The sequence below is a fragment of the Ailuropoda melanoleuca genome, chromosome 9, assembly GCF_002007445.2.
Source record: "Ailuropoda melanoleuca isolate Jingjing chromosome 9, ASM200744v2, whole genome shotgun sequence".
Taxonomy (NCBI): Eukaryota; Metazoa; Chordata; class Mammalia; order Carnivora; family Ursidae; genus Ailuropoda; species Ailuropoda melanoleuca.
The window spans coordinates 96035741-96054034 of record NC_048226.1 but is presented as its reverse complement, the minus strand read 5'-3'; the positions used below and the strand labels follow the sequence as shown (position 1 = coordinate 96054034).

General features: G+C 47.8%; 1 protein-coding gene across 6 annotated transcripts in view; it reads left to right on the top strand.

Moving 5' to 3' along the window:
* Nucleotides 1-18294, top strand: part of ZFAT (zinc finger and AT-hook domain containing) — a 291267-nt gene that overhangs the window by 78441 nt on the left and 194532 nt on the right. The window contains exons 10-11 of one of the 6 annotated variants that reach the window (XM_034668648.1): nucleotides 286-459; nucleotides 18004-18092. The exons of 4 other annotated variants lie outside the window; for them this stretch is intronic. In XM_034668648.1, coding sequence (XP_034524539.1) covers nucleotides 286-459; nucleotides 18004-18092 — 263 coding nt within the window. Of the gene's footprint in view, nucleotides 1-285; nucleotides 460-18003; nucleotides 18251-18294 lie in introns of those variants that run through there. One more of the 6 variants, XM_034668646.1, reaches the window with a different exon arrangement.

Genomic DNA, 18294 nt, shown 5'->3' with positions numbered 1-18294 from the left:
AGAGGGCAGCAAGGGCTTGGCTTGGGCAAACCAGACAAAGTGGCACGGGGGAGGCCCTGGCAGATCCAGGAGGCCAGGGCATGGCCATCGGGAGGAACAGCATGGATGAGAGCTTGGCCAGACCCTTGTGGGGCGAGTCTGGGGATAGGCAGGTGCACTGCTTTGTTCAACATGGATATGCACATCTATCCTTCGGATGCACGCACATGTGCACACGCATATAAGTAGATGTGTGTCTGTGTGATTTTATTTATATATGTATATTCCCCCCCGCTCCTCTGGTAGGTGTGAAACCCTTCAAATGTTCTTTGTGTGAATATGCAACTCGTAGCAAGAGTAACCTCAAGGCTCACATGAATCGTCATAGCACTGAGAAAACCCACCTATGTGACATGTGTGGCAAGAAATTCAAATCAAAAGGGACGTTGAAAAGTCACAAGCTCCTTCACACTGCTGACGGTAAGTAAATGACTTCATAGCATAGTGAGTTTTTTCCCCCAGTGAGGTTTGAAGCTGACGTTCCAAGTCCGGCAGAAACCATGGATGTGTCTGCAGGCAAGAAAGAGCTGGGTCTTTTAGAATTTTGATTCTGAAAGAGAGCAGAAAGAACTCCCTTGCTTCCTCATTTGCCCTGTGCTCAGGACTGGAGCCTTGCCTGACCTCCCCCAGTGCTGGGTGTGTGTGCACGGGTGGGTGGGTGTGGAGGGGACATTGCTTCAGGGAATAAGGCACCCTCAGGAGGCCTTGATCTGAAAGTTGAATCGTCCTCAGCCCTCCATCCCCACCTGAACCTGAAGACCTTGAGGGGTAGCCATGATCACACCTGACCTGATGTTTCCAAGTGGATGCTTATCATTAAACTACGTCAGGGTTTTATATTCTGTCCAGATTGGGGCTCAGTTTATTTATTTATTTATTTATTTTTAAAAGATTTTATTTATTTATTTGACAGAGATAGAGACAGCCAGTGAGAGAGGGAACACAAGCAGGGGGAATGGGAGAGGAAGAAGCAGGCTCATAGCGGAGGAGCCTGATGTGGGGCTCGATCCCATAACGCCGGGATCACGCCCTGAGCCGAAGGCAGATGCTTAACCGCTGTGCCACCCAGGCGCCCCTGGGGCTCAGTTTAAAATACAGACAGTACTTGGGCAAATTTGACCTTGATGAAGTACATTTAAGTGGATATCTAATTTCATTCATTCTTAAGAACCATTGATTGAGTTCATACTATGTCTCACCCGTGCCTGGGGAATAGGGTCAATAAGGAACAGTTTCTGCCACCAAGGAGTTTATAGCCCAGGGGGGAGGAAGGGAAGCATGCAGGCTGTGCTAAAGGTGGGTGCTGTGATGGAAGGGGGCTCAGCAGCCCTGGGGAGAAGGGTGAGAGTTGCTGTGGGCAGGAGAGGTGGTGGGCAGTGGTCACGGTGGCCAAGAAAGTCTCCCTGAGAGGGAAAGGATGGAGGGAAGGAAAGCAGAATTATTTTAGGAAGACAGGCAGCTGGGTATCCAAGATCTATAAAGAACTTATCAAACTCAACACCCAAAAAACAAATAATCCAGTCAAGAAATGGTGGGCAGAAGACATGAACAGACACTTCTCCAAAGAAGACCTACAAATAGCCAACAGACACATGAAAAAAGGCTCCACATCATTAGTCATCAGGGAAATACAAATCAAAGCCACAGTGAGATTCCACCTTACACCAGTTAGAATGGCTAAAATTAATAAGACAGGAAACAACAGATGTTGGCGAGGATGTGGAGAAGGGGGAACTCTCTTACACTGTTGGTGGGAATGCAAGCTGGTACAGGCACTCTGGAAAACAGTGTGGAGGTCCCTTAAAAAGTTAAAAATTGAGCTACCCTATGACCCAGCCATTGCACTACTGGGTATTTACCCCAAAGATACAGACGTAGTGAAGAGAAGGGGCACCTGCATCCCAATGTTCATAGCAACAATGTCCACAATAGCCAAGCTGTGGAGGGAGCCAAGATGTCCTTCAGCAGATGAATGGATAGAGAAGATATGGTCCATATATACAATGGAATATTATTCAGCCATCAAAAGGGATGAATACCTATCATTTACATTGACATGGATGGAACTGGATGGTATTATGCTAAGTGAAATAAGTGAGTCAGAGAAAGACAGTTATCATATGGTTTTTCTCATATGTGGAATATAAGAAATAGCGCAGAGGATCATAGGGGAAGGGAGGAAAAACTGAATGGGAAGAAATCAGAGAGGGAGCCAAACTATGAGAGACTCTTGACTACGGAAACAAACAGATTGTGGAAAGGGAGGCGGGTGGGAGGATCGGGTAACTGGGTGATGGGCATTAAGGAGGGCATGTGATGTGATGAGCACTGGGTACTATATGCAAGTAGGGAATCATTGAACACTATACCAAAAACTAATGATGTGTACTATGTGTTGGCTAATTGAATTTAAGTTAAAAAAAAAAGTGACAGGCAGCTAAACCATAAAAGACTTTTAGCATTTTTAATTTTCCTTTAAAAACCCCAGCTGTGGGAAGCTCTTGTCAGAATTGAATGTAATGAGATTAATAAACCATATTTATAAATATATTGCTATTTTAGCACAATTATATATGAAAATTGGAGTTCACTGTAAAAATCAGAATGATTTCAACAATTATTTTTAGTTTTAGAACTTAGAGGATGATACAGCCATTAGATCATAGCTTTATTTGAAGACCGTTCTAGGGAATTCATCCTGTTGTGCGTGCACTTGGGTGAGCTTGCAGGACTTACGGAGAGGCCGCATGCTTATTAGCTGGGTTTCGCTAGAACTAACGATCCAGGGCTTGCCTAAGGCTGAACCAAGGCCAGAGCCATAATTATTCAGACAAAGCAGTGTGCTGTAAGTAAGAAAATCCATAAGCAAAATAATTACAAATGCAGTGACAGTAAAGCAGTCTTACCGTGAGTAATGAAAGCATTAGATCGTGTAATTATTCATGAATTCCGTACCTCCACAAACAATAAGCCTTACTGATACTTCTTAGAAGCACGTGATACACTGATATCCTGAATAATACAGTGCCACTAATGACAAGCAGCTGTCCTTGGCACCGGGCGGTCTGGGGTGTCCACTGGGCTATGGTGGCAGGGTCTCGGGGGCACTCTCGGGGCCAGCAGGGGCGCTGTGGCCTCATGGCTAGCCCAGAGGTCTGGGTCCTGGCCTGAAAGGATTCGAGGAGATGGGGTGTGTGTCTAATCAGGGGCCCTGGACCGACTGCTGTCGGACGTGGAGGGGAGGGCTGGGGCAGGCAGCAGTGTCGGGACGGGCACTGCGGTGGGCAGTGACACCCACAGCCTGTCTCACCTGTCACTTCCCTGAGCCCTTCAGCGGGGAAGGGAATTAGGATGGGCAATGATGGTGTGTCTTCAAGCGTAAGGTAAGACAACCTTCCTGAAGAGGATAGGCCTTGCAGGCATTATGAAATATTTTGTAACAAAACAGGACATTTGGATTGTTTCTCTTCATTTTTTTTTTTCCTGACATTTTTGGGAGTTTGAGGTGTTTGTCAAGACATGTCTTGTTTTCAGACGCTCACCAGTCTAGGAAGAAAGGCATCATGTGTTAGGTGCGGTGAGAACAGCACCAGAATAGGGGGACGGGGCTGCTGCCTCGGTGCTCCCACTCTCTGTCCCACGTGGGGCGGGATAAGGACATAGACCTTGACACCTCCTGGGTCTCTCTCAGCCCCATGCTCTGTGATGAGGGGAGTGTAGCTTCACCCGGTGGTCCCTTCTTCCCCAGGACTTCCTGTGGTCTCATGTTTTCTCGAAGACCAGCTAGATTCGTGGCGTGCCCGATCGCAGGCCATGTGTCCAGCTCCAGGGATGGTCTGCTCTGCAGCTGTAACCAAGCTATCCCTCCTTTTTCTTTTCAGTTTTGAAAAAGCTTAAAAGAAAAGCTTAGTTCCATCTCCTACCCACTTTTTTGGTAGCACTCACATTGTATTTTGATGATTCCTAAAACCTTTTTTATCTCAGTGGTTTGTCATATTGTGCAGATATTTCCCTCTAACTTAACATTTGCCTTTACATTTTACTTACCACATCATTTTATATACAGAAATTAAATAACCTTGCCTATTTAAACTTACCAGTCTTATCCTTTATTATTAATTTTTTTTCTTCATGATTTCTCTGTTTTGAAAGAAACCTCCCTCGTCTTAGGGGAAACTTCTTTTGTATTTTTTTCAAGTTTTACTTTTGTGGTTTATGACATTTATTAAAATTAATATTCTTGAAATTTATTTTGGTTTATGGTGTGTGGTAGGGGTCTTTTAATTTTTTTTAAACAATTTTCAGTTGACTCAACATATTTATAGAGAAATCAGTCCTTTTCATTTTATTTGGGATGCCAGTCTCTCAAGATGCTGGGCGTGTTCTGAGAATTTGGTCTGTTCAGTAGCATCTGTTCTAGTACATTGTCTTATTAGGTGCTATTTTTGTAAGTAATTTGTTGATGCACACGTTATTCCTTTTTATTTTTATGGACATCTTTTAGTTTTTCTCATTTAGTTATTATTCCTTTGGATAAACTTTGAAACTGGTCAAGTCAAGGAAAGTATCTCTCCATCCACCAAAGGAGGACACCATCTCCCACCCTAGGGGTGCCCTTGTGAGCTGTATGACATCACACGTGCCTTGCGTTCCTCAGGGAAAAGTGCTGGTACGAGGGGCGTGGTTGCCTTGATGAGACCGTCAGCCTGTAGCCGTAGAATGAGCCCTATTTGGAAGCAAACGTTGCTTTACCACCTGCCTGGAACGGCTTGGGTTTTAGTGGCCCTGTTGTGTCGGAAATGATTCTACAGCCTGTCCCACAGGGAAGCTGTGTGGGGCAGGCAGCTACGGAGGTCTGAGATTGAGTCTTGCTTGCTGCTGCCTAGTAGGGTGGCCTTGGTGAGGTCACTTTTCTGAACCTCAGTTTCCTTATCAATAAAATGGGGATCAGTATGGCCTTGTGTCTGACGGGCTTGGGGAGCAAATGATAGAAGGTGCCCCTTGCCCACCGCCCTTCTGGCTGCTCCTTCTTGGTCTCCTTTTCTGGGGCCGTCTTAGCTGTGACCTTCCACTCTCGGAAGTCCGCACACTTCTGCGCTTGCTCCCTGGGACGTCTCCCCGGTCTCCCCGTGCTTCCACACGAGTTATGTGGAAGTTCTGTCACCAGCCCCAGGCTCCACCAGCACCGCTCAGCGTCTGCACCTGCGTGTCAGCACCTCAGACTTAGCCTGGGCAGCCCTTGGCTCCTCCTCTGTCCCAGGCCTGCGTCTCCTGCGGGCCAGGGATCACCAAACTTGGGGAAAACGTAGTAAATATTTGAGATTTTGAGTGCCACATAGGGTTCTTGCTGTATCTTCTTCTTTTTGATTTGTTTTTTCTTCCCATAAACCTTGAAAAATGTAAAAGCTATTCTGAACTCCCAGCTATAGAGAAACAGGCTGGATTTGGCCCCGGGGGGCGGCCACAGTTGGCTGACCTGTCCCATCCCTGTCTCCTTGGCGGTCGCTTGGGTCAGAAACCTCAGGTCATTCTTGACTGTCTCGTTCACACCCTTCCCATGGCCCGTTAGCACCTTCTGTGTGTTCTCCCATAGTTTTCCCTTTCCAGCACCCTTGCGGGGTGTCATTTGGCCATGTCGCTGTCACCTCGTGCCTCCTTTCTTGCTGTAGCCACCTGACGCGCTCCCTGCTTCTGGCCTCACCCCCACAGTCAGCTCCCAGACAGCGGCTGAGTGAGAGCCTCCCTCTCACCCCTCTGTCTTCACTGTCCTCAGCTCTGCTCTCCCCTGACTGTCTCCTTTCTGGACGCATCCATCTCCTTCCTGTTCTCATGTGTGCCAGGTCCACGCCCTTCTCTGTTTCTCCTTAGACTTCTCTGTCCCTGATGTGCATTATAATTTCCTTGTTCATGACTTTCCGAGTCTTGCACTCGACTGTAAGCTCCTCAAGCAGGGACCTTTGGCCTACTACATTTGCTTTGTTTTGTATCCCCGGCACCTAAAGCAATGCCTGGATTATAGTAGGTGCTCAATAAATGTTCGTTGGTTGAATGAGTGAAGAAAATGTGAAGTGCTTTGCAGACAGTGGTTGGGACGTAGAGGCACTTGAAAAGTGCCAGTTATTCTCCCCACCTCGTCGCTTACATGGTTGTATTACATCAAGTGCTTGTGAATTGGATGTTTTAAAATGTGGTAGAGGAACTTCCTATTAAATGAATCCTCTTGCTCTCAGTTAAGTAAAAAGGAACTGAGTAATCACCCTCTCCTTTTACCTGCTCTCAAATCCATTTTTTTTCACATTTATGGGCTTCTCGAAAGTGCTATGTCCCTGTTTATTCATTCTTGTTTCCCAGAGGATCTCGTTACTGTGCCTTAGAAGGGAGAGGTCAAGATGGGCACAGGTTTCAGTTAAAAAGGTTTGCCAGTCAGTGTGTACAAAGAGACATTGATCTGTAAAGGGCCTGATTAAACGCTTTGCATGTATGCCAACAGTATGAAAGTATTTCATGCAGAAATCATGCTGTAGCACATTTTTCCCTTTTTGACTTTAAAGAGGGGCTCCACATGTGTGGTCTAGAGGCTTTCCCAGGATTCCGCCGCCCCCAGCACATGGGGCAGGTGAAATGGTGCAGTGCCTTTCTGTTATGTAATCCATCGAGAATCCCCTAATCATGAAATATAAAAAGCTCTTTGAAGTTCGGTGCTAATTCCTTTGGGTCCCCCCCGCCCCATCCAGCCTGCCCTCATACACTTGAGTTAAGAAGTTTTCTGGTAAAACTTACAAAGAGGAATTCTCCGAGCTTCAAGCACTCTTGTGTGCGTCATAATTAGACAAGTGGAGAGTCGAGTGTGGAACTTAGGTCTGAGTGGAGGACATGCCGTTTTTCCCCAGGCTCCTTCAGTTTGTACTAAGAGATCCTGTGGCTACACGTGGAACTATTCTAGATGTCAGCGTGGAGTTGTTTTTCTCCTCCTTCCTTGACAAGCAGAGTCCTCGTAGGATAAAGTAGCCCTACTTATCTGTAGTCTCTTTACTTCTAAAAACATGCATTGTAGAACCAGGAGGTTAATCAATGGAAAATGGTATCTGAGCAACCAGCTGGTCTATCCTTCCAAGTTCTTGGACCAGGCTTCAGTGAGCCTGGGCTCTGCACGGCATCCTCGTTCCTCTTACCCTTTGTTCAGCTCACCCTGGAGTCAAGGTGGAGGGACAGGGGTGAGCATGGACACCGTGGGTCTCTTTCCCAGCTGGTGTCTGGGTGATGGGCAGCAGAGGGCGGGCTGATGTCCATGCCACTTTATGGGTGCCCCCTGTCTGGGTCCACCTGAAGCTCTTCTCAGGTTTTTATAAACAGTAAGAATAACAGCCCGTGGTATAAAATGAACCATACAGCTTCTTGAACAGTTCATTTACACTACCGGACAGATCTGACTGTTGAAGAAAGCTTGGTGACCTAAAACCTCACCAGGGTAGAGCGGTCTCAGTGGCAGGTTGCAGGTGCCTGGCTTGGCATCTGTAACCTCAATCCACTTGGGGTGCCATGCCCTTTCCGGTTTTTTTCTCTGGCTCTGGGCTGCCTTCTCTTCTTTTCCATGCTTGATGCTGATGCATTCCTCCTTGTATCAAAACTGATGTGTTAATTACAGAGAACTGTCCGTCTCTTAAGTCTGCTGTTGCCTGAAGTTCAGCCCTTAAAGCACAGAGGCTTCTTCAACTGTATTTTTACTGCCATCGTTATTTCTGTCCTGATTTGCCATTGTACAAGTCACTGCAGATGCGAGAGCTGTGGAGGTGGGGCTCCCTAAACCGCCAGCTGCAACACGTGTTATGCTCCCTGCGGGGAGCTTTTCTTACCTTCGGCAGCACATCCCAGTGTGCCGGCCGCGTGGGGAGGTGGTAGGGCAGACCCAGGTTGGAACTACTTCCTGCCTGTATGACCTTGAACCCGTGCTTCATCTTTCCCGTTCGTTTCCCATGGCCGCTGTAACGACCACACGTTTAGTGGCTAAAATCAACACAGATTTATGATGTGACAGCTCTGCAGCTCAGAAATCTAAAATCAGGTTGTCAGCACGGCTGCGTTCTTTCCGGAGGCCGTAGGGGAGAATCTCTTTCTGGCCTTTCTAACTTCTAGAGTCTGCCCGTATCCTCTGGCTCCTGAGCCCCTGCCTCTGTGTTCAAAGGCAGCAGCAAGGCCCTTCCGATGTGTCTGTCCCTCTGCTTCCATGATCACATCTCCTCTGTGGCCCTGACCGTCCTGCCTCTCTCCCATAAGGACCCGTACAGGATTTCACTGAAGCTCACCTGGATAATAGAGGATAGTCTATCTCAAGATCCTTAACCTGGTCACATCCGCAAAATCCCTCTTGTCACCGAAGGTAATAGACTGTGGGGACTGGGACCTGGATATCTTTGGGGAGGGCGTTACCTACCACAGTGGGGTTGTGGGAAGATTACTTGGGGGTTCATATTAAGTGTGTTCATTCTAAGCATTGGGTGGATGTTCCCGTTCCCCCTGTGGTCAGTGTTTTCATACTCTCAGCAACTGTGGACACGGCGTAAGGACTGGTGTTCGTAGCATGTAATCTACGTCATCTGTGTCATTTACGAAAGATCCCATTTCTCTTCTCTCCGATATTCTCTCATTAGGAGGATACAGTGCAAGAGTTAATATTTAAAGAGTATCAGTGTTGAAAAAGGTAAAAATCAGTGTTCTGATAAATTTATTTATGTGGAATATCACCTTTTGCAGTTAAGACTGGATCAACAGTCATAATAAGGTATTTTCACCTTAATGCCTCTAGATATTATTGCTAGTAATAGTTCTGATTTATGCAAAATTCTTTAAGTATTTTAGTGCTCTTTCAAGTTTGAGGTATGTATGAAATTTGATTTGGCAAGAGTGATTTAATTTAACAGGTTTTCAAACAAGGTGCCTTAAATCAGAAGGAATTTGTCCTTTGCTGTCTTTCTTTGTGTGCTGATGGACTCCAAAGGCCAGAAGACAAAGGGCATGGTTTTATTTTCACCGGAGGGTTTGAGATTTTTCTACCATCCCAACTCTCCCTAGTTTTATATAGAACTCTATTTAAAGTAACTAAGCAGCTGGAACCGTCCTCAGGGAAGCTCATCAAGCAGATGAGGGTGTGGTAAAGACACAAAGGAAGCTGACAGGTGCTGTGCATTTCTTTCAAGTGTATTTTTTTAGTTTTACTGAGATGTAATTGACATAACATTGTATTAGTGGATGGTGTACAATATAGTGATTTGGCATAGGGTATATCGTGAAATGGTCACCGCAGTAAGTTTAGTTAACCTCCATCACAGCCCAGAGTTACAAACTTTTTGGTTATGATTAAGTGTTTTTTAATTTTATTGAATATATTTGACATATAACATTGTGTAAATTTAAGGTGTATGTCGTGTTAGTTTGCTACATATTTATTTCCATTGTAGCGATATTTATCACATTTTATTACAGCACAATATTGTTGTCTCTAGTCGTTTTATTGTGCGTTAGCTCACTGTGCCTTATTTACTACTTGTTGCAAGTTTGAGCCTTTCAACATCAGTTTTGATCCCCCAGCCCCCTGGTAACCACCATTTTGCTCTGTTTTTTTCAAGTTTGACATTTCAGATTCCACAGAGAAGTGGAAACAGTACTTGCCTTTCTTTATCTGACTTACCTCACTTAGCATCATGCCCTCAAGGTCCATTCATGTCGCCGCACACCCAAGATTCTCCTTTCTCATGGCTGAATAATATTCCATGGTTTATATATGCCACTTCTTCATTATCCATTCATCTGTTGATAGCATTTGACTAGTTGCCATGTCGTGACTATTGTGAATAATGCTGTAATGAACACAGGAGTACAGATAGCTCTTTGAGATACTGTTCCTTTGGGTGTATACCCCATAGTGGAATTGCTAGGTAGTAAACAGTAGATGGTACGGGAGATCTATTTTGAATTTTTTGAGGAACCTCCATACTGTTTTGCATAGTGGTTGCACCATTTTACATTGCCACCAACAGAGCACCAGGGTTCCCTTTCCTCCACATCCTCACCAGGGTATCGGCCGTTTTCTAAGGGCTGCTCACCAGGCTGGGGACCACATGTATCCTGGAGGGCACCCCCCGTGACAGCAGCCAGCAGGTGTGGGGTCACTGTTGCTCCCCTCTACTTGGGATGGCCTCCTCCTTGAGCACATGGTGCACAGCAAGGCAGCTGCCCTGCTGGCCCTCCTGCCCTCCCCCTTGCACATTCATCTTTCCCCCCACGGTGGAAAGAACTTCAACAGGGAGGGCAGTCCCACATCCCTTGGGGTTGGGGCACCTCTCTCTTCGTCTAACTCAAGGCAGAGTAACAGGGACTTCTGTTCCTTCCTTCCTGCCCCCTCCCTCCCTCCAAATCCTGCCCCTCTATCCTAGCATGACAGGGTGAGTAAGACCTGAGTAAAGGGCACATCTCACGATTACTGGACACCAGACCCAGTGCTTTCCTTTCCTGTCTGGTGCCACTTGAGTTCGGGCAATGTCCTGTCACCAGGTCCAGCCAGTGCTCCACAGGTCAGAGGTCAGCTTTGTTCCCTCAGCCAGTCAGCTGTGGAACGTGGGCCAAAGAGCTCACATTACCAGAGAAACAGACTCCTGCCAAGGGAAACTGGAAGATGGAGGGACGAACAGACGTAGTGGAGATGGCCTTTCCACCCCCACCCTCCCATCTTTGAAGGGGGGTGTACAGGATCACACCTTTGGAGGGAACTAGGAGCTGGTGGTAAAGCATGGTGCTTCCAGAACGAGCCGCCGTGTCTGCTGTGGGAAACCTCCAGCCAGCCTGGCTCTTAGAAAGATGCCGAACTGAAAGTCACAGGGGCAGATAATGTTGATGGTACCTGTCTCCTCACCATCTGCAACAGCAGCCACGTAATCCGCAGACTGTGCGGCAACCCTCAGACCTTCTCTTTGAACCTCCTGACACGTCTTTTCTTTCCTGAACTCCTTTGGTGCCTGTTCCTGAGCCCCTTCTGGGGAAGGTAGCCTGTTTTATTCTTGTGGTGGTGGTTTCCCCCCCCGTTACCTTTTTAATATTAAAGTATCATACACATGCAGAAATACACAGCCAAGTGGGTTGTCACAAAGGGCAGCCACATCCCGGGATAAGACACAGGACATTGCCAGCCCCTCTGAAGTCCGCCTTACCCTCCCCACCAGCCGTCCCCTTTCCTCCTCAAGGTAGCAGCTGCCCGGACCTGAAACACTATAACTTGATCTTGCCTGTCTTTGAACTTCATATAATACGTGCTCTCTTGTGTCTGGTTTCTTCCCTTCATTTGTAAGGTTCATCTAGGTTGTTACGATTTTGACCCTTGACATCTGGGCCTCTGGGTCAAATAAGAGTAGCCTCCATAACTGAGCCGCTGCATGCTGTGGCTTGCGGCCGGGAAGACTTTGTCCCTGCAGTTCGCCGCCTTCTCTGCGGCAGTTTCTGTAGTCAGCTCGGAGGGCTTTCCTCAAGATTGTTTCTCCAGAAGGTGGTAGGACTCCACTCTCTGTTGCCCTCCTCGCTGACAGGACTTGGCTCAGAATGACTTCTGACTGTTGGCAAAAGTGAAGTCATGCCCCAGAAGGTGAGAAATGACCACCTCTGAGATGACTCACCACGTCAGGCCATGGTCTTGTCTTCGTGAGGAAGATGGGCAAAGAGGCTGCTCAGAGGGGACGCCGTAAACCAGCGTACAGCTAGACAGGGCTGGGGCGGCACTTTGAGAGACCATGAACTCTCTCGAACTTCAGACTCAGGAACCGCTGGTACCATTTTATGGCTCCATGTTGGAAGGTCTGTCTTGTTACTTGTGTGTCGTAGGAGATGGGCTGAACATCCCAGCCTCTCAGAGATGGATGCTAATTTATCCACAGTGCTGTTCTGTTGCACAGAAAACCTTAAAACAATGGTCACAAAGATCTAATCCCTTCCTTACGCGTGCCCACAATTCTGTCACCTAACATAAATTATTCTTTTAAAAATTCTTTTTTGGGGACGCCTGGGTGGCTCAATCTGTGAAGCGTCTGACTCTTGATCTCAGCTCAGGTCTTGATCTCAGGGTCGTGAGTTCAAGCCCTGTGTTGGGTTCCATGCTGGGCGTGGAGCCTACTTAAAAAAAAGTCCTTCTCAGTCATTATTCGTGTTCATGTGGGAAGATCAGTAGTTGTAGTTAAAGTATCAGTTTCATTCTTATAGCCTTAAAATTGAGGATTGTGATTGTTCGTTGCTGCAGAGGTCGTAGGTTGTGTAATGTCTCACTAAAGTGGGGGGAGATCCATGAGCTGCGTAACCAGTCCTTTGTTTTTGGACAGTGTCATAGTTTCCTTGTTCTCCTCATTAAAACTTCTTGCAAGGAGCGCTTTCTTGCATAGGAACTTCTGCTTCCTGTGAATTAATTCCTTAGGACACGTTTCCGGGAGCGGGATGGCTGTTTTGTCTTGGTGGTTTTAATCATGGGCTGCCCTGCCAGCTTGCTGCTTTCAAAAAATTGTGCCAGAAATATGGAAGCGTTCCAGCTTCACTCTTTTCACATTTGGTGCCTCCTGTTATTGGAAACGGTCAGTTTCTTGGTTTAATGTATGTCAGATCTTACCATGTTACTATCATTCTTGATTATTTGATAACTCACAATTGAACAGGTAAATTTCAAAAGTTAAATGGGTGGACTGATGTAATCTGCATAAAGCATTTGTAACATTGGCGGGTTCATTGTGCTCGATGTAAGTGTTTGCTGTCAGTGGACTTCTTTTGATGAATGAAATGGATTAATCATCTCTTGATGAATTGTTTATGTCCTGTGTTTATCTGTTTGCTTTCTGGGGTCTTGGTGTCTGATGCGCATGCGCTCAGTGATCCATTCAGCAGCTGTCTGTTGGGACTCTTTCTTCTGTTTGCACTTGACAGAAACTCATTTGAGGTTGCTGAAGCAGAAAAGGGGCCTTTGTTTTGATGGACCCAGAGGAGCTGCCAGAGAGACTCAGGGTCTGTGTGCGCTTGGTTACTTCTTCCCAGAGTCTTCACCTCCTCTTCATGCAGCTTGGTCTTCCTCATCCTCCCTTCTTAGCTTGACTGTCACTTCCTCACAGAGGCCTGTTTTCGCTCGTTTCCTCTTGTGGTGCCTGTCGTGGGGAGAGAGGGAGTGTGGCTGAGCAGTCACCTTGTTGGGGCTCTTCTGTAACTCACCGCTAGCCCTGCAGCCAGTGTGCGCTCACTGCTAGACATGGGGACATGGAGTGAGAGGTGTGCCGTCCCTGTCCCCAAAGTACCCATGACCCAGCGAAGGCACCAGACCGACCAGCCAGACGTGAATCGGCGAGCCGCTTGGGTACAACAGTGGACGATGCAAGAACAGAACAAAAACATGAAAGCTCCCCCTGTCATGAAGCTAAATGATAAGATAAATCAATAAAGTATGTGGCATAGTACAATTGAGGTATGAAAATATCTCCTCATATTGAGAACCTTGAAATAGGAAAATGAAAATATGAATATGAGATGATTCAATTTCAACACGAAAATGTTACGAGAGGAGGAATTCCAACAATGAATCTGTAAAATGACTATAGTTATAAATGGTGTGGTGGGGGGATCTGGGAAGGGCGTCCCAGGTCCTGGGAATGGCAGGTACACAGGTCTGGGGGGGGAGTGTGTGTGTTGTGTCCTTGGAGTGGAGTGTGGGGGGCAGGGGCGTTGCTCGTGAGCTTAGAGAAATAACAGGGAGCCCACCTTCGGGGGTCCTGCCAGCCATTGCAATGGGTCACAGTTTGCTGTGGTGGAGAGAAGTCCAGAGAGGTTGCTGGGGGCAAGATGAGGAAGGCCTTCTCTAGACTCTTTGATATTATAATTACTTGCACTTTATCACTTTCCCCTGTTCTGTTTTTATTTTTTCTGGTTAAGGTGTATTACCTTAGGCTGGCTTAATTAGACCCATCCCTGAATTGTCCTGGAGAACGCCAGGGAGGTCAAAGACATAGGACTGGAGGGGCACTGCCGTAGCGGTTGTGAGTGGCCATGTTGGAGAAAGGCCCCCTCCCAGGTCACCTGCATGTGCCATCAGCCTTATCTCTTCAGAGCTACTTTTCAGGTGTTTGCCACCCACTGTCTGAGTCCATCCTCGGAGCATGTAGGGGTGACCTCCCTGTGCTTCTAATGAAGCCACCAAGTTGCAGAGAGGAGCGAGCCCAGGGTCACACAAGGTGAGCTGGACAGAGCCAGAAAGAACACAGTGCCCCTTCCAGTGGCCCTTCTTGGGCACCCCCATCCTGTGCGATGCCCTTTATGGTACCCATACATCCATTGCTGTTATCAATTCTTTGTTCCCTTTGGGGAATTTGTGTCATACCCTTACCAGCTGAAGGATTGTTACATGGCTCCGAATGGGAACTTGGGGTCCAAATCCAGGCTTGGCCACTGGCCACTGGCCACTCCATAACCCAGCACTTGCTCAGATTCTTGGTCCTAGTTCCTCATCTGTAAGAGGGGTTAGCGCTGCCTGCCACACACCTCTCCCCCCCCCCCCCCCGCTGCTTGGGCTGCGTGGCCGAGGTCATAGACATCACGTCGGAGCATAGCTGCTGATGGACAGTGGCTCGGTAGGTGAGCTAGCCAGATACGTTGTGTGAAAAATGGATTGACTTTTTACAAAAACTGCCTCTTTTTTTCTTTGTAACCATTCCTTTCTTTTCCTGGGCAGTGGTGTGAGCCAGATCCAGACATCGGATGTGCATTGGCCCGCCCTTTGAGTTCACTCTGGCCTCGGGTAGATGCTGCGTTTTCTGGTCCACTGTCTCTGCGGTTCTCAGGAGCATCTTGATAGAAATTAGCTGGTAGTCTCAAAGCATTGCTCTTTCATGAGTCATGCATCTCCATTGCATTATTTTAATTAGGCAGCTAAAGATTATGTCAAGTGCTCTCCCAGGCCTGTTTGATGGGGGCTGTCAGGTTGCTGAAACATTTGTCATATTTATTGCCGGGACTCGGAGGCTTCTGGTGGGGGTGGCTTTTAGGAGCTATGTTCTTTCTTTGTCTCTCGCAGAGCCCTGGGAATATATCCATAAAAGGCTGACTCTTGATCTCCGTTTTTCCATTTCAGAGTACCTTGTTAGCACTTTATCTTTTACTCGTTGAGCAATGTGTATTGGTAATGAGTAAAAATATTTATTAATTTGGAGAATGTCTCTATCAGCCTTCCTGCCCCTACTAAGGCAGTAGAGAACCCAACACCATTTTGCTCAGGGCTGCCTGGCACAGTGATGGTGGGTTTGTGTGAGTCAGGAATCGGTGGAGAAGTGTGGGTGGCTGAGGTTATCTCCCAAGACATGTAGAAATGTGCGGACTTGTGTTTGAAAAAAGATACTAATAATTAAGAACAAGTGTCCCTTGGTGTCTAATTATGACGTGTCTGCCTTACACGTGAAGAAGTTTTCCCCACACTTCAGACTTGCATAATTCATAGAATCTAGAATTTGGAGTTCGTTCATCTAAAACAATAAGTTTAATTGTATTAATGTATTTATACTATTATTTCCCTTTTGCCGTTACTGTTGAAAGTGTTATTCATGTAAGATATACAGAGTTTCCTTTTTTGTTCCTTGCCCAGTTTGGTTCAGTAAAATGCACAGGATAAGTTTGGTGTGAGTTGTGCACTCAGGCGCTGGGGGGTTGGGGATGAATAAGACAGGGTCCCTGTGGGCAGCCCGGGCAGCCCCAGGCTTGTGAACAGGCAGTGGCCACGCTGCAGAGTTGGGCACGGACAGAAGCATGTGGAGAGGGTCTGTGGGAGCACACGGGGGGCTTACTCAGTCCAGCTGCCGGAGATGCTGCTCAACTTGAGTTGTGAGTTACTGTGAAGACTGGCCAGATGCCAAGAGGCAGTGCACCCCAGGCACGGAAGATGTTAGCAAAGGCTTGGCAGAATGTTGCCAGAACTGAAAAACTTCTGTGTGACAGAGCCTGACATACAGAGGGGAAGGCAAACCGGAAGTCAGAGAGAAGGGTCAAGTGTGGGGAGTTTGCTTCTGCAGGGCCTTCTGTGCCAGGCTCTGGAACTTCCACTTTGTTCTGCAGTTGGAGTCATTGGTGGGTGTGCAGGAAGAGCTGTGGGAAAGTTTATGAGTCAGATCATCTGGATAGAAGATAGGACATCTGCGTGGATGGATGGGTGATAGACGGAGGGAGAGAGGGCGACAGAGTGGGCAGGTGAGTGGATAAATGGTTATTTGATGGGGAATGGATGGATGGATAGACAGATGGATGTCAGATGGTTGGGAGGGTTACCTGAAGGCAAGGAAGACAGGTTACAGGCTTTTGCCCTCGTCCAGGAAAGAAATGAGGAGGGCATAAACCAATGTGGAGGTATTGATACAGAGAAATAGAGACATATTTAGGAGGTGAAATCAGGTGCTGAAAAACTGAGATGAGTGCAGTTGGGGTCATGGAGATACTGAGGAAGGCTGACAAGTTTCTGACTTCATGATTGGGTGGGCAAAGAACTGGGAAGGCTAGAGGTGGGACCCATTTGATGGGGAAGATAGTAAGTCCAATTTAGTATGTTTGGGTCAACTAGGCAGAGGCCCAGCAATTGGTTGGATACTCAGATCTCAAGATCAGGGAAGGGTAGAGGATGTACAAGAATGAAGAAGGGTGGGAAGGTTTAGATTTTGGCGTTAAAGGTTTACAGAAGTCCACAGGGGAAGGTTATGTGCAAGAATGCTTCTAGAAGGAGAAGAATGGGAGTGTGGGCCAGAGCATTGTGGAATGCTGGTGTATGAAAGCTGTGAATGGGAGAGAAAGCCTCAAGGACACTAGGGATACTGGCCTGTTAGTAGCAGAGTCCAGCAAAATACGGGCTGAGATCCGCCACCGGCTTGGCCTCATGGAGTTCATTGGTTCCCTTGGTGAGAACAGGTTTCTGGTGACAGGAGCCATCAGCCAGTTTTCATTGGGGTTGAGAGTTCATAGGAAGGGAGGCTGCAGGTTGCAGAGGGACATGACTGTCTCACCCAGATTGTCTGCGAGGGAAAGATGTGCCAGGCCCGTGGGAGGAGCCAGTGTTTCTGTGGTACCATGTGCGGCGGCTGCGCCCCTGGCTCCCTGAGAGGCTCACACCCTTTTAGAAACTGCTTGGTGACCAGTGGACGGTCTGCAGAAGTCGGTCGTATTTATATTTGGTTGCGTGGTGGTATTATTGGATGGCTCAGTTACACTTGTGCTAACCAGGGGGTAGAGCGTGTAGTGCGCCCGTATGTCCGTTAATTTGTCTTAACGATGAATTATGGGCCTGTTCATCCCGTTAACGAATGTTTGCATGTTGCTAATGCATTCGGCCTCTCAAACAGCAGTGTTTTCCATTTCTGTGTAGTTTCTCTCTAGGAGCCACTCAGATCTGGCTTTCACACTCCTGCCAGGGTTGGGTGTTCCCAACACGGATCCTGCTGCCTTGCCGAGCGGCCTTCTGCCTTCTCCTGGCTCTCAGGACCGCGCCGTGCTCTTGGGGACGATGCGTTGCAGCCCCTGGAGGGCCAGCCTGCCCCTCTCTAGATCTCATGCTTTGGGTCTCAGAAGGAAGCCCCAGCTGCTCCAGTCTCTGGAGCACCTGGGGTCCCCACCTCTTGCTCCCCATATGTTCTCCTCTTTCCTCCAGTCAGCTGGCCACATTCTGACCCTTTAGGAGCCTGCTCAAGTGTCCTCCTCCTGGGCCCTCCCCTGGCAGAGCTGGCTGTTCTTCTCCCTCCATGGCGAGCCCCTTCTGTTGCTACCTGTGGCTGATGGTATCTGGGCGTGGACAGGCTGTTCCCCCAGAGATTCCAGACTCCCAAGTGACCAGGGGCTCGTCATGCACCTGGCTCCATGCCTGGCACTGCATTCACATGCAGGAGCTGTTGGCCTGATGACGCTCACCTTCTCCTCCCTTCTTTGCAGGGAAGCAGTTTAAGTGCACGGTGTGTGACTACACGGCGGCCCAGAAGCCCCAGCTGCTGCGGCACATGGAGCAGCATGCCTCCTTCAAGGTGAGAGGACTCGGCACGCAGTGTGCAGGTGCACGTTGGAAGCGCATCGCTTGTCAAAAATGAAAGTGTCGTTATTTTGGGGTATTCCATTCACTTCCGGGCCCCCTCAGCTAGGATGCATGGAGTCTGAGGTATAGCACGCTTTGTGGCGTGCACTCCCTTCCAGAAGGGTGGGATTTCTCTCTCCTTTGGAAGCCAGGTC